The sequence below is a fragment of the Vipera ursinii genome (genome assembly GCF_947247035.1).
Source record: "Vipera ursinii genome assembly, chromosome: 9".
Lineage (NCBI taxonomy): Eukaryota > Metazoa > Chordata > Lepidosauria > Squamata > Viperidae > Vipera > Vipera ursinii.
The window spans coordinates 16,747,909-16,769,170 of NC_139523.1; the positions used below are offsets into that span (position 1 = coordinate 16,747,909).

Below are 21,262 nucleotides of genomic sequence, written 5' to 3' on the forward strand. Positions count from 1 at the left end.
CCCACAGTTCAACCCTGAGATACAAATATTCTCTTTTGTTGTAATAAAGGAGATTGCTCAAAGAACCTCAGTGTGTCTTTCTTAGGTTTTTGGAGCCTGACAAGGACTTCCGATGGTGAGGGGGGGAAAGGTTCGGGGGGGGGACGGGACACAAACCTTCCAGATCTCAGACTGCCTATCCTTTCATTATTATTTATCGTCATTGTTATCATCACAACTATATTTCACGGTCCTTCTGGGAACTCAAGATTCTCTGCTCATTTTTAGTGCATATCAACCCGGTGAAATAAATTAGACCGAGAGAGTATGACTAGCACAATGTTAGCTACTTGGTCCATGGAGACCTGAATTTGGGTTTCCCCAACCAAGCCCAACATTTTAGCCACCACACTCAGCTGTCATCGTGCAGCAAGAATACACGCCCGTAATCTGAATGGGGCTGACTAATGTGGGCAAATGTAATACTGTATTTTCCGAGGGTTGGAGTCACCCAAGAAAGCAAAAGTTAACAGCCCATCAGTCATGGATGTGCCTGGGTGAGGGGGTGGCCAAGGCACTAGGTAGCTCTGAAGCAGAAGCTGCAGTCAAAGAGCTAGCAGAAACAGACAACAGACCATCCTGGGTGCTAAGAGGGGGAAAAGAATGAAGTCCACAGTCACCTGTTTGGCTGCCAATTCTTCATCACGGCCATCTCCAATCACCACATAGGTCACTTTCTTTCCAAATCGAGAGATAATTCGTTCAAAACAGCTCTCTTTACCTGCCAGGGACACACATCTTTGTGATTAAAACAAAGAAATACTTGACTGTGATTCTTTCTCTTTCTCTTTCCTTTTTTCTTTCTTTCTTTCCTTCCTTTTTCTTTCTTTCATATTCAGTTTGCATTCAATGGGAATCCTCAACACCACCCAGAGGAATTTGATGTAATTCACTTACCTATTTTTGTAGCACTATAAATATTCTCAATGGGGAACACTTCACCAAGTCCGTACAGCAGGACTTTGGCCAGAGCTGGCACTAGCTGAGTGGTTGTTATCAGTACATTCACACAATTCTTTCTGGAGGAAAAACAAGAGGGAGGAAAAGAAGATATATGTGGGAGCTAAGATATATGAGCTACTTTTATTCGTAAAAGATCTGTTTACACAAACGACAAAGAAAAAAATCTATAAACTGAAGTCTAGACGCATCGGGAAAAGAATAACAGAAAAGGAAGCTCAATTTAAATCTCCTCTGCAGCAATGGCCGCAATTAGTCATGGCAGGAGGCCAGTATTTGAGAATTCTTAATCATGAATGAATAGCAGGTGCATATATTGCTTCTCCTGCAAAGCCTAGAGCAAGGGGGTCTTCAAACTTGGCCCTTTTATGACTTGTGGACTTCAACTCCCAGAATTCCTCAGCCAGGCCCGCTGGAATCTGGCTTGCTCTTTTAATAAGCTATGAACAAACCATATTTGACTTACAAGAGCAGAATCCTAAATAGCTATTCCAGAATTCCACTGGCAAGAAGAACAAAGAGTGTATCACCACAAGGTTATATAAATATTTTAAACAATTCTGGCTTATCTTGCTCAGATGTGACCTTTAAGTTTGGGTGCCCAGTTATAAGGTTCTCCAGTGAAACCTGAACATCTCTTTAGGGTTCAGGTTGGACACTTCTAACACCAGGGGTCTTCAAACTTGGCCCTTTTATGACTTGTGGACTTCAACTCCCAGAATTCCTCAGCTAGCATGCCTGGCTGAGGAATTCTGGGAATTGAAGTCCACAAGTCATAAAAGGGCCAAGTTTGAAGACCCCTGCCTAACACTATGCTGTTTATGAGACACTTCATCTCACACAAATGTGGCAGCAGGTACTGTACCAGAACTATTCTGCTACAACAGATTCTCATTTTTGTACCTGGACTGAATGAGCAGGAGGGATTTTAATGCTGTTCCCAACCAAGAATCTGTTAACACTTCTATATCTTCCCTTAAACGCTGTAGTGCTTCTTTTTTCTCAGAACTGAGGAGAGCTAGAGGGGGGAAAAAACAAATGAAGTTGATCAGGAAATAGAAATGTTATTAGTGTCGGGGACCAACTTTGTGATTTCTGCATTCAATAAATTGGGATTTTTTTTTTCAATTTGGAGAGATGTCTTGATGAAAACAGCAGAAAGTACAATTTTCATATACTAAGACCATCAGGTTTTTAAAAGATTTTCATTTCCAAATTGTCTTTCTGCAATAAGTCGAAACCGAGTTCAAATTCATACATTTAAGCATATAAAATTTCTCCTATTACTCCAGTCAGCCTTACCCTTCTCTAAAAAAAGTCTTTTGTGAAATGACTTTCACAATTCATGGCGTATGAATAGGGCTAGCGGTGGAAGTGGGGGATATATTTCTGCCACACTGACAAAAGAGGATAGTTTTGGTGTGGTTAAAAAGCACGGTGTGAAAGTAAACCCTCTGACGGCACTTCACAAAAAATGGAATTCTGCATTTCCTGGACAGATCTGTGATGTGTGAACTTTGATTCCCAGAATTCTATAGCCAGCAAGTACACTGGGAGCGTATTCAATGAAAGAACTGAAGAGAACTGTGCTGGGAAAGATTTTTTATCTTATTTATTTATATGTCATGTTTCTAGAACACCATCTCCTCAAGGGGAAGCATATTACACCAAGGTTGTGATGTACCCCTTGGTTGCATTCCAGAAGACTGCATATGTCAAGTGTGAACATTTCAATGCAGTTACCCCAATGCTAATAACCTTTCAAGACATTATTGAAGTCCTGCTCCAATTCTGCCCAAATTGGATGGATGGCTCTATTTCAATAAAACAGTTCAGCAGAAATTTACATAGGTCTGATTGGGATAAACTGTAGTAGGGAGTGATATACTGACATAAAAAATACAGAGCCTTGGTGGAGCAGTGGGCTAATGCCTCCTTAAGTAACACCAGCTGCCTGCAATTAGTGCAGGTTCGCATCCCACCAGGCTCAAGGTTGACTCAGCCTTCCATCCTTCCGAGGTAGGTAAAATGAGGACCCAGATTGTTGGGGGCAATTAAGCTGACTTTGTAATAATGCCGCTTGGGTGTGTGTGTGTGAAAGCCCTAATAAGCAGGCATATACATAGAATGAAGGCTACTGCTAAGCTTGTAAGCCGCCCTGAGTCTTCGGAGAAGGGCGGGATATAAATGGAATTTTTTTAAAAAATAGCATTTTTTTATTTTATTCTTTGTATTTAATCTGTTTCTTTTATTCCATTTCTGTCTTATTAATATTCTGTGTTTTATATTTTGTATTTTGATATGGCCAAATGGCTAATGAACAACAAAGTCACTATTGGATGGCTGGCTGATTCTGGTTCTTTCCAAAAGCCTAAGAATTTTTAATAGAAGAATCTGTCGTCCTGTAGAAAGAGTGTAAGAAACCTGCTGATACTCACCAGCAACATTGTTTTTGTATTTATCATAGACCTCGCGTACTTTCCGGTAGCGGAATGCCAGCTTCCTCATCCAATCCACTCCTCCCTGGACTCCTGTAGAACCATGATTGGCATTACTTCCTGAACCGCTGAAGCCATCAGTGGAAAAATTGTAATTGCTGGAATAGAAAAGGAAGCCTGTGCCTCACAATCTGGATTTCAATAGTTATTGTTTAAAGATTCTAGATCGCTTGCCCTTCTTCCAGGGGATGCCCTAGCTCACGGGTAGGCAACCTCGGCTCTTTTATGACTCGTGGACTTCAACTCCCAGAATTCCTGAGTCAGCTATGCTGACTCAGGAATTCTGGGAGTTGAAGTCCACGGGTCATAAAAGAGCCGAGGTTGCCTACCCTGCCCTAGCAGCTTGTTGAACACAATTTCTATTGTTAGCATCCTGCTGAATTCTTTGCATGCAAGAATTTCCTTGGTCTGCCAATCAAGTGCTCTGAGGCTCTAAAACCACCCTTATTCACAAGGAGGAATTAGATGTTGCTGAATGCTCATGGTTATTCTGCTATCCTTTTTTCCCTTTTCAATAAGAAAATCCAAATGTCATACCAAAGAACAGTATTTCAATTTGTAAGCATTCAACATTGATATATTTTGTTTTTATCACACACACACACACACACACACACACACACACACATATCACAATATTGTCCCTTTTAATCCCTGAGATCCACACCTCAAATCCTGGCCATTGTCATCTGATGCAACATCTTCTACATGTACTTGGTCACACTCCTGTAATGAAAAGATAGAAAGAAATCTATGATGCCCAATCATGATCTCTGCTAACTAGCAATAGCATGCAATGCACTCTTCCCTAACCAGGTCCCTGCTTAATGGATTAGAATTCCTACCCAGCCAGTTTTGTCTCTGTGGATTGCAGTCCTAATATAAATCTTCCAGGTAATGGAAACCTTCTGTTTGATCTCTATGTTCATTTAAAGATAACATGATTAATGATAAAACAATAAGCCACGATACTCCTCAAAATTATACTTTAAAGCAATTTAGAGGACTGAAGCAAGACAAATCAGAATTGAGTTTAATGCTTTTTTCATCTCTTATAACAAAGATGGTGCTATTAATCCACCGATTACAATGCTATCAAAAAACGAAACTAATATTGGAAGAACATAGATCTCCTAGTGTTAATCTTAATTGACTAATTTGGAAGTTCAGACTTGCAATTATGACATTCCAAGATATGTAAAGTCAGAAACTGCCTACCTCCAAGTCATTGAAAAACAAGTGTGTGTCAGCCACTTCAAAAATCATTTCTTCCATTGTCAAACCAAAGCCAACAACTAAACTGGGATCCTAAAAGTTAAAAGAAAGTCTTTCTGAAGGGATGATATTAAAAACTTTCACAAGACATCAAGATGGAAAAGATATATTCATAGAAGCTTGCAGCAAATACAAGTGTTGTCCAGGTGAATTACTTGCTTTATTTTTTATTAATGTACAGGGAGTCCTCAATTTACGACTGCAATTGAGCCCAAAATTTCCACTGCTAAGCAAGACAGTTAAGTGAGTTTTGCTCCATTTTATGACTTTTCTTGTTATTAAGTGAAACACTTCAGTTGTTCAGTTAGTAACATGGTGCTAAGTGAATCTGGCTCCCATTGACTTTGCTTGTCAGAAGGTTGCAGAAAGTGATCACGTCTCCCTGGGACACTGTAGCCGTCATAAATACGAGTCAATTGCCAAGCGTCCAGATTTTGATCATGTGACTCTGGGGATGCTGCAGTGGTCATAAGTCTGAAAAACGATCATAAGTCAAGGACCACTATATATAAAAATACTTTTAGGCAGCTCTTAAGGATAGAACCAATGATGTCCAAGGGGAATGGGGATGGGGTAAAAGAAGGCAAGATGGTGACCAAAATCATCCAATCAATCAAAGCCTTCAATTCTTTCCATTTATTGTGATATAAAAAAGGGTGGGGCTTTGATTGCCTGGCCCCCACCTTGACTTTTCCCCTCCTCCTTCCTCCTTGCAGATACTTTTGGATGGAATCTTTCAGGTTTGCATACACCATAAAAACTATTTTCTGGCATTCTAAGATAGGCTGCTGTATATGGAAGTCAGAAATATACACATGCACGGGAACCTCCAGATTCTATACAGTCAAAACTTTAAAGAAAATGAAAAATGATTTAAATTCTTTCTTCCAACCTAAAAAGATGCTATCATGCACAACCACGAGGTACACTTCAAGGCGGTACTGGTATCACACCTCCTAAAGGAGCCCGTCCTTGATCCAGAGGGGCTCACCAACTTTCACTCAGCTGCTAACTTTCCCTTTGGGGGGAATATAGCATCGGTCAATTCTCCAGATCCATGTTTCCCAACTTTCCCAACTTTAAGATGTTCCGACTTCAACTTCCAGTCTTACCCTTTTGACGGCTTAACTTAAGAGAATAGATAAAATCATCCATACATTTTACAGTAAATATAACAGCAACAAAAATCAATACCTTCCCATATTTTTGGGCATATGAGCCTGTCAGAAGAGAATGAAATATTATGATGGTCTCGTCCAAGTCCCACAGAAATACTCTCTGAGGAAGGAAGCAGAAGTGAAATAAGTTAATCTTGGTAGTGGTTGGTTGTCCGCCCCCCCACCCCCCCAACTGCCTCAAAAGCACCCCTATCCTGTGGCTTAATGCTGTTAAAAGGTTACAAGAGCCTTAACTTTTGACAGGGGAAAGCATTTGTTTTCTGGTATACATCATCACCAAATTACATTTGGCTCTGCTGGAGGAAACTGGATTTTTTGGGGGGACTAGATTATGAACTTCAGAAATGAAGATGAACCTCTGAAGAGATTGAGACAAACATGTATTACATCAGTTTTACTCTCTATACCACAATGTGACACCTGTAGATTGATGGTCCCTGTTTTGAGGAAAAGAAACTGGGTTCCTGGCATTCCTTATTCAACAGGTGTCGCCCTCATCCTTATCCAGAACTTTCAAATCCTTTTTGTATCACAATACTTCATTTGATGTTCATGCTCAAGTGGTGATCTCATGTTTCAATTTTAAGTCCTATTTAGCTTAGCTAATTTTTCATGATTTATAGCAATAAAGTTAAATAGACCAATTTCCCCATTAGATTCACAGAGTACAATTGCCTAACTTTCCTATCTTGAGAGAGAGAGAGAGAGAGAGAGAGAGAGAGAGAGAGAGAGAGAGAGAGAGAGAGAAGAGAGAGAGAGAGAGAGAGAGAGAGAGAGAGAGAGAGAGAGAGAGAGAGAGAGAGAGAGAGAGAGAGAGAGAGGAAGAAAAATGGCAAACACAAACTTCAAGCTCATTGTCCTGCGGTGAAGAAGCGTCTGCTTTCCTCTTGCCTCTGTTTTTTGCAGTCATGTTTCTCCTAGATTGCTCATCTACATGTTTACTTGCAGTCGCTCTTGGCAATGATGGACTGGTAGATGGATCACCTAGAAGAAAAAGAACAGCAATTTTTATGTATCTTGTGCCTTCAATGCCGTATTCCAGGTATTCCAGTTCAGCTTACATAATTCAAATTAACAACCTTTCAATAAAAATTAATAAAAGAAAACAGGCAAGTAAACATGTAAAACAGCAAAAGAGAGAATAAAAAGGCCCTTGAAATTAATGAAAGCATAAAACGGAGGTTTTAAAGATATTTTAGCAATAGCACTTATATTCTGCTTCCCAGTGCTTTGCAGCTCTCTCTAAGAGGGTTTAGAGAGTCACCCCAACAACCTGGCTCCTCATTTTACTGACCTCGGAAGGATGGAAGGCTGAGTCAACTCTGAGCTGTTCAGGACTGAACTCCCGGAAGTGGGCAGGGTTTGCCTGCAATCCTGCATTCTAACCACTGCACCACATGAAAAATCCAGAAAAAGCACCAACTCTCCATAGGGGAAGTGTTCTTAGGATGAGATGCCACCTAAGGAGGCATCTGCCTCACTGTCCGGCTTTGGCATCTGCAGCATTTTCCAGTTTTTGCTCTAACGGTGGAATGCCTTTCCTTAAGAGTACACCCACCCCTTCCTTTTTTTTATAAATGCTATCTTTGCAATGTTGCAAAGCAGCATGAAGGAGGTTTTAACGATCTGGACTTCAGGATGAGCGGAGATGACAACCCATTTATTCCAGATAGAGGAACAAACCTGCAACGAACACCAAAATAATCAATCCTAATGGGGCAGCTGGGCAACAGAATGATTGGAAGCAGCGCTAACTCCGAATCAGCCCAAATCAGAACTTGAGTTACATCCTTGCTGGGTAACTCAATGGGAAACTCAATCTATTCTCTCAATTTGAGGGGCTCCTCTGATAGGAGAACTTTTCTACCCGGTTCAGTTACAGATCGTCAATAAAAGGAATAGGCATTGCTAGGAGCAACGTAAATGCACTTCTGTGGTACAATTTAAGATATAGTTGAGGTCTTATAGCCTCCCACCACCCTCTAGCTCAGGGATCTTCAAACTTGGCCCTTTTATGACTCGAGGACTTCAACTCCCAGAATTCCTCAGCCAGGCATGCCAGGAAATCTGGAATTTGAAGTCCACACATCTTAAAGGTTTCGGAGGTTAAGAAATACTGATCTAAAAAGCATTTACAAATCCATCTTCCCCCATGAGTTTACCAGAATGTCTCTGCACCGTCTGGGTAGGCACCATGGCATTTGATTTTTCCGAAGGATATGTGGCAGATGTTAATGTGTTGGTCTCTGTGCTGTTGTCTGCTGGTGCTATCACGCCAAAACCTGAACTGGGATAATACGGCTGGTACTGACTTTGGCCAAGGATGGTGTAAGTAGGATACTCCTTTAAGAAAAAGAAAGAAAGAACTGAAAGAGGGCAAAGAATGGTGGAAAACATGCAGTTGTCAAGTGCTAAAAGAATCTTAAAGCCAGTCTGTATTAGATAGCCTTCTCTGTCTTGGTGCGTTCCAGCTATGGCAATTACAATTCTCAACGGCCTATATAGGATGATGGCAAGTTAGAGAAAGTGAGGGAGGAGGGAAGCACATTCAGACTTGCAAGATTCTATTACTACAGCTATTCTAATAAAAGTGGTTTTAGACCTATATGCCATTAGTTTCTTAGTGTAGTCTACCTCTACCCTATAAGGCAGACATAAGAAATACTATACAGATATGATGTATAACTGCCTTCTGTTAGGAATTTTTTTACCATCTTCTAGACCAGGGGTAGGCAATGACTTGTGGACTTCAACTCCCAGAATTCCTGAGCCAGCCGGCTCAGGAATTCTGGGAGTTGAAGTCCACGAGTCATAAAAGAGCCAAGGTTGCCTACCCCTGTTCTAGACCATAGCTACAGACCTGGGATTTCTTGAAGATAGCCCAATTAAATACTTATCAGAGCCAACCGTGCTTAGCTTTTTTAGAATTCAGATAAGGTTGCCTAGGTGATCCACACAGGGACTGTATAAAACTCCACGTTCCTTTTAAACAGGTCATCTGGAGCTTGGTTGTGTAATTCTAAAGTGAACTCACTTCTCAGTGGAACCCCTGCTACATGTTTGCAGTGGTCACTGACCTAACAAACTTTATATTTTTTCCTGTAAACATTATATTTACCATCCTATTGCTCCTTAGGTATATCGGACAACAACTTTTATGCCCAGCAAGGATGTGGGAACTAGCTGATATTAAATACAATTGACAGCTAAGCCAAACCAAACAAACAAACAAAAAAAAATCAGAATTACAACACTTAAGGCTGAATCAGGCGGGCTATAGCCAACTTGCCACGGGACAACTCGCCGTGGGACAAAAGTTACACTAATATCAAATAAATGGTGGAAGAGAATCATTAAAGAAAGGGTGCAAAAGGAGGAACACAATGAAATGTGAATGACAAAAAATAAAATATTTTTTAAATTTTTTTGTTAAATAATTAAATCGAATTATCCCATAGCGAGTTGGCCCGTGGTCTGAGTTAGCCGTAGTAAGTTGTCCTATGGCATGTTGGCCACGGCAAGTTGTTCCATTCTGGAATCAAGCTAATACTTTTTTTCCTGAAAGTCTGAACTAGTCAGCATTGTAACAAACAACACAGGAAAAGACAGCGAGATACGTGTCTCAGATGGGATACTTACACATTTCATAAAATCAAATTATTATTTGTCACTTATCATCCAGTTGCTAAATATATTGGAGCATGGAGTAAAAACATGACAATGAACAGGCTAACTTATACTGGAGAATTATGTACCTGTTGAGAGATGCTGGCGGTGGCAGCTGAAATATTGACAGCAGGCGAGGAAGTGGAAATTGAGTTGGCATTGGTACTTGAAGCTGTAAGACGTTCAGAAGAAGACCGTGTATTAATCCATGTCATTAAAATTCAGAGAATTGTTAAAAACTACCTAACGGAAGGAAAATGGAACATTTCCAGGATCTTTTAGTTCGACCTATGTCTCCATTCATCAAAGGAATTCACAGAAACATCAGACAAGATGACCAGGTCCCACTATGACATAACCATGCAGCTGTTCTTCCTTCTCAAAATAATTAAATGTCTTTTGGATTTACTTTAAAAAAATGCTACACAAATGTAATTTGCTCTTCTCACAAATACATACCACGAAACCACAGCATAAGCAATTAGTTCTAAAACTGTGTAATTTAAGTGTATAAATTTATACCAGTTAATCTAAGAAGGAGTCTTATATAAGTCAATGAAAACTACCTCTGAACAGACATCAATGGAAATCTTTTGTAATCTTTGCTAAATGTCAGGCGACATATTTGCTAAAGAATGGTGGAGCCTTAAGTCCAGAATACGTAGAAGGCATCAGTTTGGAAAATATGTGTAGGATTGCACTGGTACTGGAAGCTGGAATCAGTCACATTACAAACTTGTCCTAATGATTTCAAGGGCCGATTTGGCTTGGATCAACTTCATTACCGTTCGGCCTGCTTCTAAGAGGGTTAGAACTAAAAAGATGGCCATTGAAAACAGGCAGATGATGACACTCTATGAGCAGGTCCTTTCAGAACTACTATCCCCAAAATAAATTAACAGGGCACCCAATCAGAAATAGCCTTCGGAAGCCTAAGTTGCTTAATAATCATAAGTATCAGGTGGAAAAAAATGGAACCTGGAAGACAGCTGAGAGAATAATATGAAGAGAACCTTCATTAGGGTGCAAAGACACACTACCACATGTTGTTCCATGTTGCACATCATGCTGATTATTAACAATTGCAACACACATCAGATAGGTTAATTTGTTCCATTCCAGATCCAAGCCAGAGGTTGGCAAGCTTAAATCCGCTGCAACCAAAAACACGTACAGATGGCCTACTCTAAATCAGATACAATAAGCAAATAAAAGAACCACCTCTTTGTCAAGAAATTCAGTACTGAAGTGATTTTAAGTTGGATGCTAATGGAAACTGCATCTTTATGCCAAACAACAGCTACCCACAGCCCACCAAGAGGACTTTTTAAAAAAAACAATTTAATCCTTAAAGTGGATGACCTACTTCAATGCAATATAAAATTACTTGATGTCATCAAAGCTATATCCCACTGGTATCTTGAAACTTAGAATTCTTAATCAACTAATGAAAAACAAACACGCACACACACACACACACACACACTGTTGTTCCTGTCATTCCGCAAAGTGACACAATCCGCTTAGGGATGCTCCTTTCGAGTAAGATATATCGCAGCAATCTGACTGCATTTCCTTCCTACTTCTGCAGGGTATCAAATGTCCAGAGTTGCTTGTTTCTTTTTTAACGCCATTGTCTGGAAAACACTCCAGTTTTTCCTTCTCCCGTTTTCACCCTGCTTGCAATTAGTCCAAGAGACTAATTTAGCTCAATGATAGCTAAAGTCACTTACTGTCTATGTTGCATTTTTAAATGCAATGCACCATCGCGTATTTCTGAATCATATTCAGCCCGTTCAATGAGCTGAGGTTTTTCTTCTTTTAATGACAACTGCCTATTGGAAACCAGAAGAACATTCTGTTCCTTGCAGCTTAATGGCAGGTTGAGTTAAAAGATCTGAATAGTTCTATTGCAACTTTGAAAACCTCTGATGGATTTTAGTGTTGATTAAAAAGTGATTTGCAGATCCTTATCGTTGAGAAATCAAGTTACTGCAGGTTGATAAAGCTAACCTTTATGCATTTCTTGAAACCTAAGCAGATGGCAAACACTGCATGCTGAATAAGGACATTATTATTACCACTGTTTTTTAGCCATTTGTATACATGCACGTGACCCATACCCAGATGGTTTCTCCCCATTTCTATGAGGGTTTCGAAAGCAGAGCATGGTAAAATTCACCTGGTAGAGCAGAGAGGCAGGCAAACGGTGAGCAAGAGAGGTGGCAGAAGCAGAGCTTGCCAAGCAGAGAGAAGCATGCACAAAACAGAGACAAAAACGTGCTGGCCCCTTTGTGGCTTCTTGACCAGGTTACAGGAAGAGGTACGTAAATAAAAACCATGCCGACCTTTACCTTGAATAGGGTAAGAATAATGTGCTGGGCTGGATTGGCTTGTGGTTAACCCTGTAGTGCAGGTAAGAACACTGTGCTGACTTGGAGATGGAGTCTGAATTAAACCACTCTCAGGTTTCATACCTGGCCACAGTGCACCTGAATCAGATAAATTGCACCCATTATAAACAAAACTGGCTGCGGTCAGCCAGGCCACCAAATTCTTTTCACCGAGGTGAACAAGTGACACAACTGCCCGGCTTACAGGTAGAGAGCTGTTAAAATTTGCATGTGCAAGTCTGAGGTCTAAGCCTGGAGAAGCAGGGAAGGGAGTGAAGCAGCAGGGCCAAGGAAGAAGAAAAAGGAAAGCTAGACAATAAATCAGAAGAGATGCGATAAGGTTAATTCCCAAGCCTTCCTAAGAAAAGAGAATTGTGCAGGCACTGCTGACCAGGCTGCTCCTAAGCTCAATGCCTCTGGATTATTGTGTTTGCCCTACAACAAGCCATAGTGACTCAGTTGGGTGATTTTACCAGACAGCTGCCTCTTTCTAAAATTACTCTGGGGCAAAGAACAGGAGGGAGAGATTCTAAATTCGCTCAGTTGATAATTACTGTTGCACGATACATTAGAGATGAGTACATAATACCTATGCACACGTGAGTACACCAAAGAGTACAGCCCTCAGAATAAAGCAAAACAGATGACATTAAATTGGCCCAATTTATGCTCTATCACATAAAATGCAACAGGACCCATTTCTCTACTGCAATCTTCCTGAGAGCCGTGGTGGCGCAGTGGTTAGAATGCAATATTGCAAGCTAACTCTGGCCTCAGCCAGCAGTTCGATCCTGACCGGCTTAGCCTTCCATCCTTCTGAAGTTGATAAAATGAGAACCCAGATTGTTGGGGGCAATATGCTGACTCCATAAACTGCTTAGACAGTGCTGTAAAGCATTATGAAACAGTATATAAGTCTGAGTGCTATTGCTATGTAAGTTCCTTCTATTCCTGACATCTATTGACAACTGTGGCTGGGTTCAGACATCTATTAATTTGCTGCCCTCTCAAGTGTCCCTAAGGGACTCTGGGCAGCTTACACAGAAGACCTCTGAGGTACAGGTAGCCCTTGACTTACACCAGTTCATTTAGTGACCATTCAAAGTTACAACAGCCTTGAAAAAAGGGACTTATGACTGTATATCACACTTATGACCGTCGCAGAATCCCCATAGTCACATGACCTGAATTCAGATGCTTGGCAATTGACTCGTATTTATGACGGCTGCTATGTCCTGGGTTCATGTAATCATCTTTTGCAAACCTCTGACAAGCAAAGTCAATGGGGAAGCCAAATTCACTTAACCGCAGTACCAACTTAACAACTGCAGCGATTCACTTAAGAACCGTAGCAAGAAAGGTCATAAAATGGGACAAAGCTCACTTAACAAATGACTCACTGAGCAACAGAAATTCTGGGCTCAATTGTGGTTGTAAGCCGAAGACTGCCTGCATGTTCTCAGCTGATACATAATCAAAACATACCTACTTGTAATGCAGTTATGTAAAAAGCACTTTAGAGAAAGTGCACCTTACACAGAAGAGCAAAACGTCTCAGATGACTGCAAGGCCCTCTAGAGATCCCGGCCAACCTTACCAAAAGGAGGTAGTCCATAGGCTTGGGTTGTCTGGGGATAAACTGCGTATGTCTGGGACTGTGGTAGTGTTTGATATTGAGTCTGCCCAGAATAAGAGGCCATCGTTTCAGAAACAGGTACAGAAAGGACGTGAGCATATGGCCTACGGTAAAAAGCAAAAGAAAAACACCACGTTGATGTGGAATGTTGCTACATAAAGAGGGGAAACTCTCATCTTGCAACTCAGTGGTATCCCAATACTATTCAAACAGCAGCCATGGAAAGAGCAAAGGAGGGGTGCAATCCCCTTACCTTCTTTTTTCTTTCAATAGTGTCAACACTTCATCCCTTGATAAGGAAGGAAACTGTACAGATTTGGGTAACATCACTGCTGCCAGAGAACCAGAGACAACTAACAACATGTCACCTCCTAAATGTATAGGCTGAATGCTCTGCCTTCCTTCTGGGCTGTGCACAGAATGGTGAAGCATTCTATGTCCTGTACCATCCCAAGCTCCATGCAGTCCAAATTACAGACTGATACCAGCTAAGAAATATTTATTAGAAGCTTGCTCAGTCTTGGGTATATGTACATGCAAGAGGGGTAGGCCATGAAGGGGCACCGTAATTGTTAGGCCAAATATCCCCAACTAGTCAGAAAGGTTGGAGAGGCTTCAAAGAACCGAGCCACTCGTGCCTGACAGTTCCTTTTTGGGACCTATGCATAAAGATGCCATCGAACCAAGAAAAAAATAATGTTGTATGTATTATATCATTAAACACCTACATGAACCAAACTTCCAGTAAGATCCCTGCTGTGAGATTGTGGAGAAGCAAACAACTTAATTCAACTTACTTTGGAGAATACATCTGTGAGGTATAGTCATTTGATGACCTTGAGATGTAGTCAGTGCATGGCATGACTGCAAAATACAACATTTAAAAATGACCTTGAAAGTTATTTCACACTTTTAACGCTATTTAATACTATTTAACCATGACATTATTGTCGTATGGCTGTGTTTAACTGTAATTTACATGAGGTCTGTGCAAAGGTTCAAAAGAAACATTTAATGAAGGCTGAAGCAAAACATTCTTTAAAGCTTCCTGCGCTATTTCTAAGATCAAAACTTCCATATTACTTTGCTCTCTCTGCCATGCAGAATTTTAGTAGGTTTTGTGGCAGATGTCTGTTCATCTCGTTTGGCATAGCTCATCCAAAGCTTTGGTGATCTTTGGTGGTGAACATATTTTTCCAGGTTAATATATGCATGCCAGGAACTGAAATGACATGTCTAAAACTTGCACAAAAGATTCTTCTGGCTTTAGCAAGTGAGCAGAAGAAGACTAGAACAGGCAACTTTACTTCAACAAAGAGTCAAGCTGCCCCTGCAGTGGAAATCTCATCACCCCAGCAAATTCAGGACACTTTGCAAAGATTTATGTTTACTCATGCTCACACTTTGAAATTTAGGGTAAGTTTTTAAATATTAAGGATTGCAGGAAGAAGATGACTTTAAAGACCTAGCTTAGCAATACAGTTGAAAAAATTGTAAATCCATGGCAACTGTAAGGGTGTCCCCTCTTTTAGCCTGATTCTTCTGTTATATGCTTTGCTTTTTATTGTATTGTTCATTTATTCTGTTTATTATATTGTAAGCTGCCCAACACTGCCCTGGAGGTAAATGATACCAAATCAAACTATCAAATAAAAGGACCATGTTACAGACATAATTCAGGTGCCAAATGCCTAATACGTCTCCTAATCAACTTGGAAAATGAAGAAATCACTTACTTGGATTGGATATAGACAAGTTTGAAGCAAGACTTGAGGATTCGGGCTTTTGATCATTACTGTCTGTGCTGCTCACTTGCCTGAAAAATGAAGTCAAACAATGAAGTACTTTTTAATCTTTGTCACATCAATTAAATATTGTTGTCATCCTAAACACATGCTAATTGTCTTAAAACTACATGCAATATTCACATTTATAAGTATCTTTTAGCCAAAATTCTGAAATAATCACAAGACCGTTTTTCAATTTTTCTGATTAGTTCCTCCTGCTAGCAGAACTGGTTAAACAAATAAGGTAGTTCAAGTTATGGTTTATTCAGCATTACCTTTAATTAATCTTGACACTAAATGAAATTTAGGCATAGATGCTAAATGAAATTTAAAATTCAATGTGAAGGCTCAAATCTTTTCTCAGTCCCTCATCCTCAGTGAAATATCAACAGAAGTGACAAACTTTATAGAGCCGAAGATGACGATAAGAATTAATGGACATGTCCAGTCCATATTAAATGAAAGAAACAAGGAAATACATTCCAAATCACAATTTTTCTTTTTTTTTGAAAAAAAAGGACAGAAAGCCACAAAAATTAGATGGGGTTTGTTTAATTTCTTTTTTTAAAAAAATTCAAGAATAGCACACCTTAACAGTTGTTCTCCTGATTCCTGCATCTTGGCCTTTTTTATCTGCAGAGACAAGTATTATATGAAGTTAGTCAATACGAGAGCAAATAAAAACTCTATGAACAACAGTATGAGTTCAAACATAACAGGAAGGAGGATTTATGACAGCAATGTTTAGGTCTGCACACTTCTCTCATTCTTATACTCTTCTTTTTTTCCTGAATATAAAAGGAGAGTTTCTCTTTTTAAATTTAATTCCCAGCAATATTCGTACACATTACCTAGACTGAGGGGGTTTTAATTGGGTTTTAAAGTTTTAATTTTTGGGCTTAAATTACTTGTTTTAAATTTATTTTAACTTTTGTATTGTATGGTTTTAATTGCCCTGTAAACCGCCCTGAGTCCTACGGGAATAGGGCAGTATAGAAGTCAAAATAATAAATAAATAAATAAATAAGCCAAAGTCTAACCAGGTATCTTCTTACTGACCAGTTTGCACAAATTACAGCTAACAAAGTCTAGTTTCATGGAAAACTCTGCTTGTGTAAAATCAAAGTTTTTTTTTCTCCAGGGAGGGAATAAAAAGAATACACACGTCCAGGTTTTGTCATGGCTCACTCTCATAAGGGGAAACCAGGATTTCACAATGTTCAATAAAGTCAAAACTTCCTTTGTTTTTTTTCTGAATCTGTCTGAACAGAAAGATCACGGTTTAGAAACTTTCATATTCTGGCCTGTGGAGGGCAGGTCGATTTTTATTTTGATAGGCTGCAGCTAAGGACCATTTTCTCCCATTATTTCCAATTGATTCTTAAACAAAAGCAATATTCCACCATATGCTAAATATGGTCTCAAAAAATCCTGTGCTTGCATTTATATTCATATGGCCATGATGAGTTGTTGCAAACTAGGTTTTTACTTTACAGTGATAAACTCAAAACAAGAAAAACTCCCATCCAGCCTTTAACTGAAGAAGCATCTATTAATGCTGCAAAAATCTATTTTGTGATTGCTGAAAAGAAGCACAGCTATTTTGGCTCCCAAAATATTTCAGGTCCATTGTTCCTTCCTGTTCCTTTTAGAGTTGGATAAAGATCTGTTTGTTGTAAGGGGGATTTGAGGTGAAATACAGAAAGTGAAAATGTGTTTGCTATAGGTTTCCTGTTCTTCCTAGAGACTCTTTACTGGGACAGTTGCCTTGCTACTAGCAATTACTATGCAAATGTTAATTATGAAAATGGTTTTTCACTGACATTTTAGATGAAATGGCTGCTTGTTAACCTAAGGCATCTTAATTTATCATCATCCTTTATTACGGCCAATGGACAGGAATAAATAGAAAGATTACTTATTTAGAAAATTTATTCTCCATTTTTCATAGTTAAATAAGTTGCCAAAGACATTACAAAGAACAGTCAAAACACAAAAGAATAGAATTTGCACGGAATTGTTAGGGTTTTATTGATTTCATCCAAATCTCTTACTGAGGTTGGCAGAGATTTAGAACACTGAGAAATTTAAACGATGGCATCAAAATAGATAACTAGTTTTACATACTGAAATATTAGCAAGCCACTCTTTATTTCAATCGCATATCTGTGCTGCATTCCTTTGTTTTTTACACCTGCAAACAAAATAAGATGCAGAGCTATTCTCTAGAAAATTCCATAGAAAGAGAAAGCTCTTTTCCCCCTCACTTTTGTTGCTTCTTTTGTATACTCACTGGCTGTTCTGCTAAATCTTGTACCTCTTCCATGGAGGTGAGCTTTTTCAAAAGTGCTCCAATGTGAAGAATGGGTGTGTCTTTCTCTCCTGCCTTCAGAACCTGTAACAGACAATATCCATGTTTTATGTATTTGGGGAACTGCTTATTGTTTTTGCTATTGGTGCCTCTAGCCATTTTATAGCCGTATGCCATTCTATAAACATATGTTGGCTTTACCAATATATATGGAGGCTATACTAACATATGGGGAAAAGCAAGGATTTCCCATTAAGCCTCAAGCTACAGCAGATACAATAATGCAAGTGAGGGCACATCTGATGGTGCATTTCTTTTGTTACTTGGATTTCAAGTCACTATTCTTTTCTTTCTTTCTTTTTACTGATATTTTACTGATATTTTTTTTGCTAATAAAGAAATTAAAGCATTGGAAGATTAAAGAAATACAAACCACAGATGAAATACAAGCAAATGAAAATGAAAGAGCTTGGAAAACTTGTTTTTATGTAAATGTTTGTGTGTTTATTTAACAGGTGTTTTAGAATACAAACATGACCTTAAGGAGAAGCACTAATGTCACTATTTTTTCTATTTGAAAAATAGAATAACAGATAAAATATTCACCTCCATATGTTCTAGCATACAGAGAATCTCTCCTCTTCAGATTAAAAATCACAACATAATAAGAATTACAGAACTGAACTCATCATGGTATATATAACATAACCATCAGGCGAACACTGCCTTTTCCATGATATGATGTCCTTGACAGAAGAAATGCCAGACAATACCAAGCTAGTTGTTATATATCATAGAGACAAACTAATATTTTTACCTGGCCTTATTTACATAAATTTGTCTTTGCTATTTCAACTAATTTAATGAGGTAGTAAAATGACATTTTGATACATCTATTCTTTGTCCTCCATCTATTTACTGAAACTGATGGTTCCAGACCAAGCCATGACTATGATGGTGAATTCTTTAAAAGAAACAACTTGGTCAAGGGGAAAACGTCCCAATCTCCACACAGTAAACAAAACAATGGGTTGGATTGAAATCCAAATACTTTTACAACAAAAGCACTTAAATCTAAGGGTCTTCCAATAGTTACTCTCTAATTACAACTAACCCTTGATTCAACCTATGGAAAAAACAAAGTTGCTGAAGTGAAATTTAATGTCAAAATATTTTATTTCTACATCTTTTTTCAAGAAAATTCCAGGAAGGCTCACATAACGTAAATTGAAAATGTAACAATACAATGTTACAATACCAATATAAGCAAATGTGATATTATTACAATCCCTACTTTCAATATCTGTGAAAATTGTTATAATGCGGTTTCCAAAAATATTTAAGAGGAAAAAATATTTTTACCTTATGCCTAAAAAAAAGGTAATGATTATTAAGTAAACCTGCTTGGAAACACTTTCAAAATTAAGGCTTTGCAATAAAAGCTTGTTTACTCCTTTCACAAACCTTAGCTGATGACCTATAAACATTTATTATAATAAAAGCAAAGAGAAAGATGCATAATCAAAACAAGATTTCGGCTTGCCCTGACTCACCACAGAAAAATTACAACCAAAAAGCGTATCTGTTAAAAATCTTATTTTTACGTTTCTTATTTATACATTTCATTTAATAGTACTTATGTACTGCCAGCAGGATTGTAAGATTCCTTATCAGCAGTATACCACTGCATTAGGAATATTTATAAACAATACTATCCAAAACGCATTGAATTCATTTACCAACAATCTGGCTTTAAATTTTAATTCGTGAATGCTTTAAAGAGTTAATTTATGTCATGTTTTGTATAAAACTATCAACAGAACATCAATTTTAGCTGAAGCAATCATATGCTTCTAGAATTCTTAATCCTCCCCCCCCCAAAAAAAAAACACTTCAAAACAAACCCAACCCAAACCTAAAGATTCTTAAACATGACTCACGGAGATTAATGGGATTTATTCCCTGATAACAACCTAACTACAGTGTTATCGCTTCTTTTAGTGAGAAAGTTCTCATTAAAATAAGATTAAAAACAAAGGCCTGAAAATTAATGTCTATGGAAATTCTCGGTCATCCATCCTTTGGCCTGAAAATTAAGATATTACTTCCAATGTGATGGCAAATAAGTTCACAGTTATTAACATTTTCATTCTTGCTTGTTTACCTTATAATTAGAAATAGTCTCATGCTAAAATTTTCTACATCAAAGATGTAGGAAAAAATGTGTTAGTGCCTGCCATAAACAAGCTGGTAATATTTTCAAATTTTCAATTGCCTGTACCAAATATGTGTTTCTTACTTATTCCAATGTTACTGAGAAACTTCACTGAATCAGTGTCCACCATAAAATATTTTTGAAGTTAATAAGACAGCAACCCACTCATCTAAAAGCTCCAAGTCAAAACCAACAGCAAATATAAAAAGTCTGCCAACTTCCAGTTTTCTAAAGATATTTTTGTACAGGAAGAGCTGTAAGTATAAATAAAGTCAAATGACTTTATTCTTAGAAATAGTGAAGCCACTTTTATGAAATCTGAACCAAAAATACTGTACAACAGATGAATTTCAAATCTAGTTTTATCTTTTATTATCTTTTTTTTCTTTTGCTTTCCAGAGCAGGTTTAGTATATTGCATTAATCTACTGCTGTGGCTTAAATGTCATATAAACATGAAGGAGACATCTTATTTGGAATTCAGCAATCAAGATCAACAACCCAAAAAGTACCCAAAAGGTCAAAACAGAGTAGATGATTTCTTTCAATGTGGAAAATTAGATTTTTCTTGTAATCTTATTTAACTTTTTAAAAACATTTTATTATGTAAACGAAGTATAACCAAATACCTCCTTATAAGCCATCTACAGTACGATGTAATCTTCTATTCATCTTCACAAAAGAAAATCCCACTAAATTAAGAGAGACTCCTAACTGTGTAAAGGACTGCAATCTAATTTTATTATTGTGTAAATTACAAGTGAAAGGGTACTAGAAAATTAAATGAATTGAGCAACCAGGGTTCATTTCACCATGTAAATACAACATATACTACAGGGGAACACCTAAGCATGATCACCAGAACAACGCTCCTCTCAATCTAATTTTTTACCCAAACTATGGTTGGCTTGCTTGCAGTTCAGATATTTATATTGCACCTGTCCTCACTACACAAGGATGTCTTCACCACACATCAGACATTTTCTGATTTCAGTTCCTTAAAGGTCCCGGGCAGTAAGGTGAATGGCCAAGGATAAAAGAACAGAAATTAAAAAGTCATGACAACGCTACAGGTCCCACGTGTTTTTCACTCCAGTTATTTTGATTTAAGAAGTTAACAACTTTCTGATACACTTAAGTGCTTTCATTGCTTCTGCTGAGACTCAGAAGTCACCACAACCGCTTTATTATTTGCAGAGAAAGAAGAGTGCCTTATTTGATTGCCCAAGACCCTGCTAGCCCACAATCACGTTTCAGTTAAGGAAATCTTATAAAAGACCGAGAAGATCAGAACCTATCAAAGGG

At 38.4% G+C, this 21,262-nt stretch overlaps 1 protein-coding gene across 5 annotated transcripts in view; it reads right to left on the reverse strand.

Moving 5' to 3' along the window:
- Nucleotides 1–21,262, reverse strand: part of EYA3 (EYA transcriptional coactivator and phosphatase 3) — a 29,578-nt gene that overhangs the window by 2,633 nt on the left and 5,683 nt on the right. For 3 of the 5 annotated variants that reach the window (XM_083369338.1, XM_083369339.1, XM_083369340.1), the window contains exons 2-17: nt 17,726–17,827; nt 16,022–16,065; nt 15,382–15,461; nt 14,443–14,509; nt 13,607–13,749; nt 11,971–12,108; nt 9,706–9,788; nt 8,113–8,293; nt 6,795–6,934; nt 5,967–6,050; nt 4,716–4,805; nt 4,165–4,223; nt 3,438–3,595; nt 1,903–2,017; nt 937–1,058; nt 660–760 (exon numbers count right to left, since the gene is read on the reverse strand). In XM_083369338.1, coding sequence (XP_083225464.1) covers nt 660–760; nt 937–1,058; nt 1,903–2,017; nt 3,438–3,595; nt 4,165–4,223; nt 4,716–4,805; nt 5,967–6,050; nt 6,795–6,934; nt 8,113–8,293; nt 9,706–9,788; nt 11,971–12,108; nt 13,607–13,749; nt 14,443–14,509; nt 15,382–15,461; nt 16,022–16,065; nt 17,726–17,827 — 1,707 coding nt within the window. The remainder of the gene's footprint in view (nt 1–659; nt 761–936; nt 1,059–1,902; nt 2,018–3,437; nt 3,596–4,164; nt 4,224–4,715; nt 4,806–5,966; nt 6,051–6,794; nt 6,935–8,112; nt 8,294–9,705; nt 9,789–11,970; nt 12,109–13,606; nt 13,750–14,442; nt 14,510–15,381; nt 15,462–16,021; nt 16,066–17,725; nt 17,828–21,262) is intronic. The other 2 variants (XM_083369341.1, XM_083369342.1) reach the window with 1 other exon arrangement.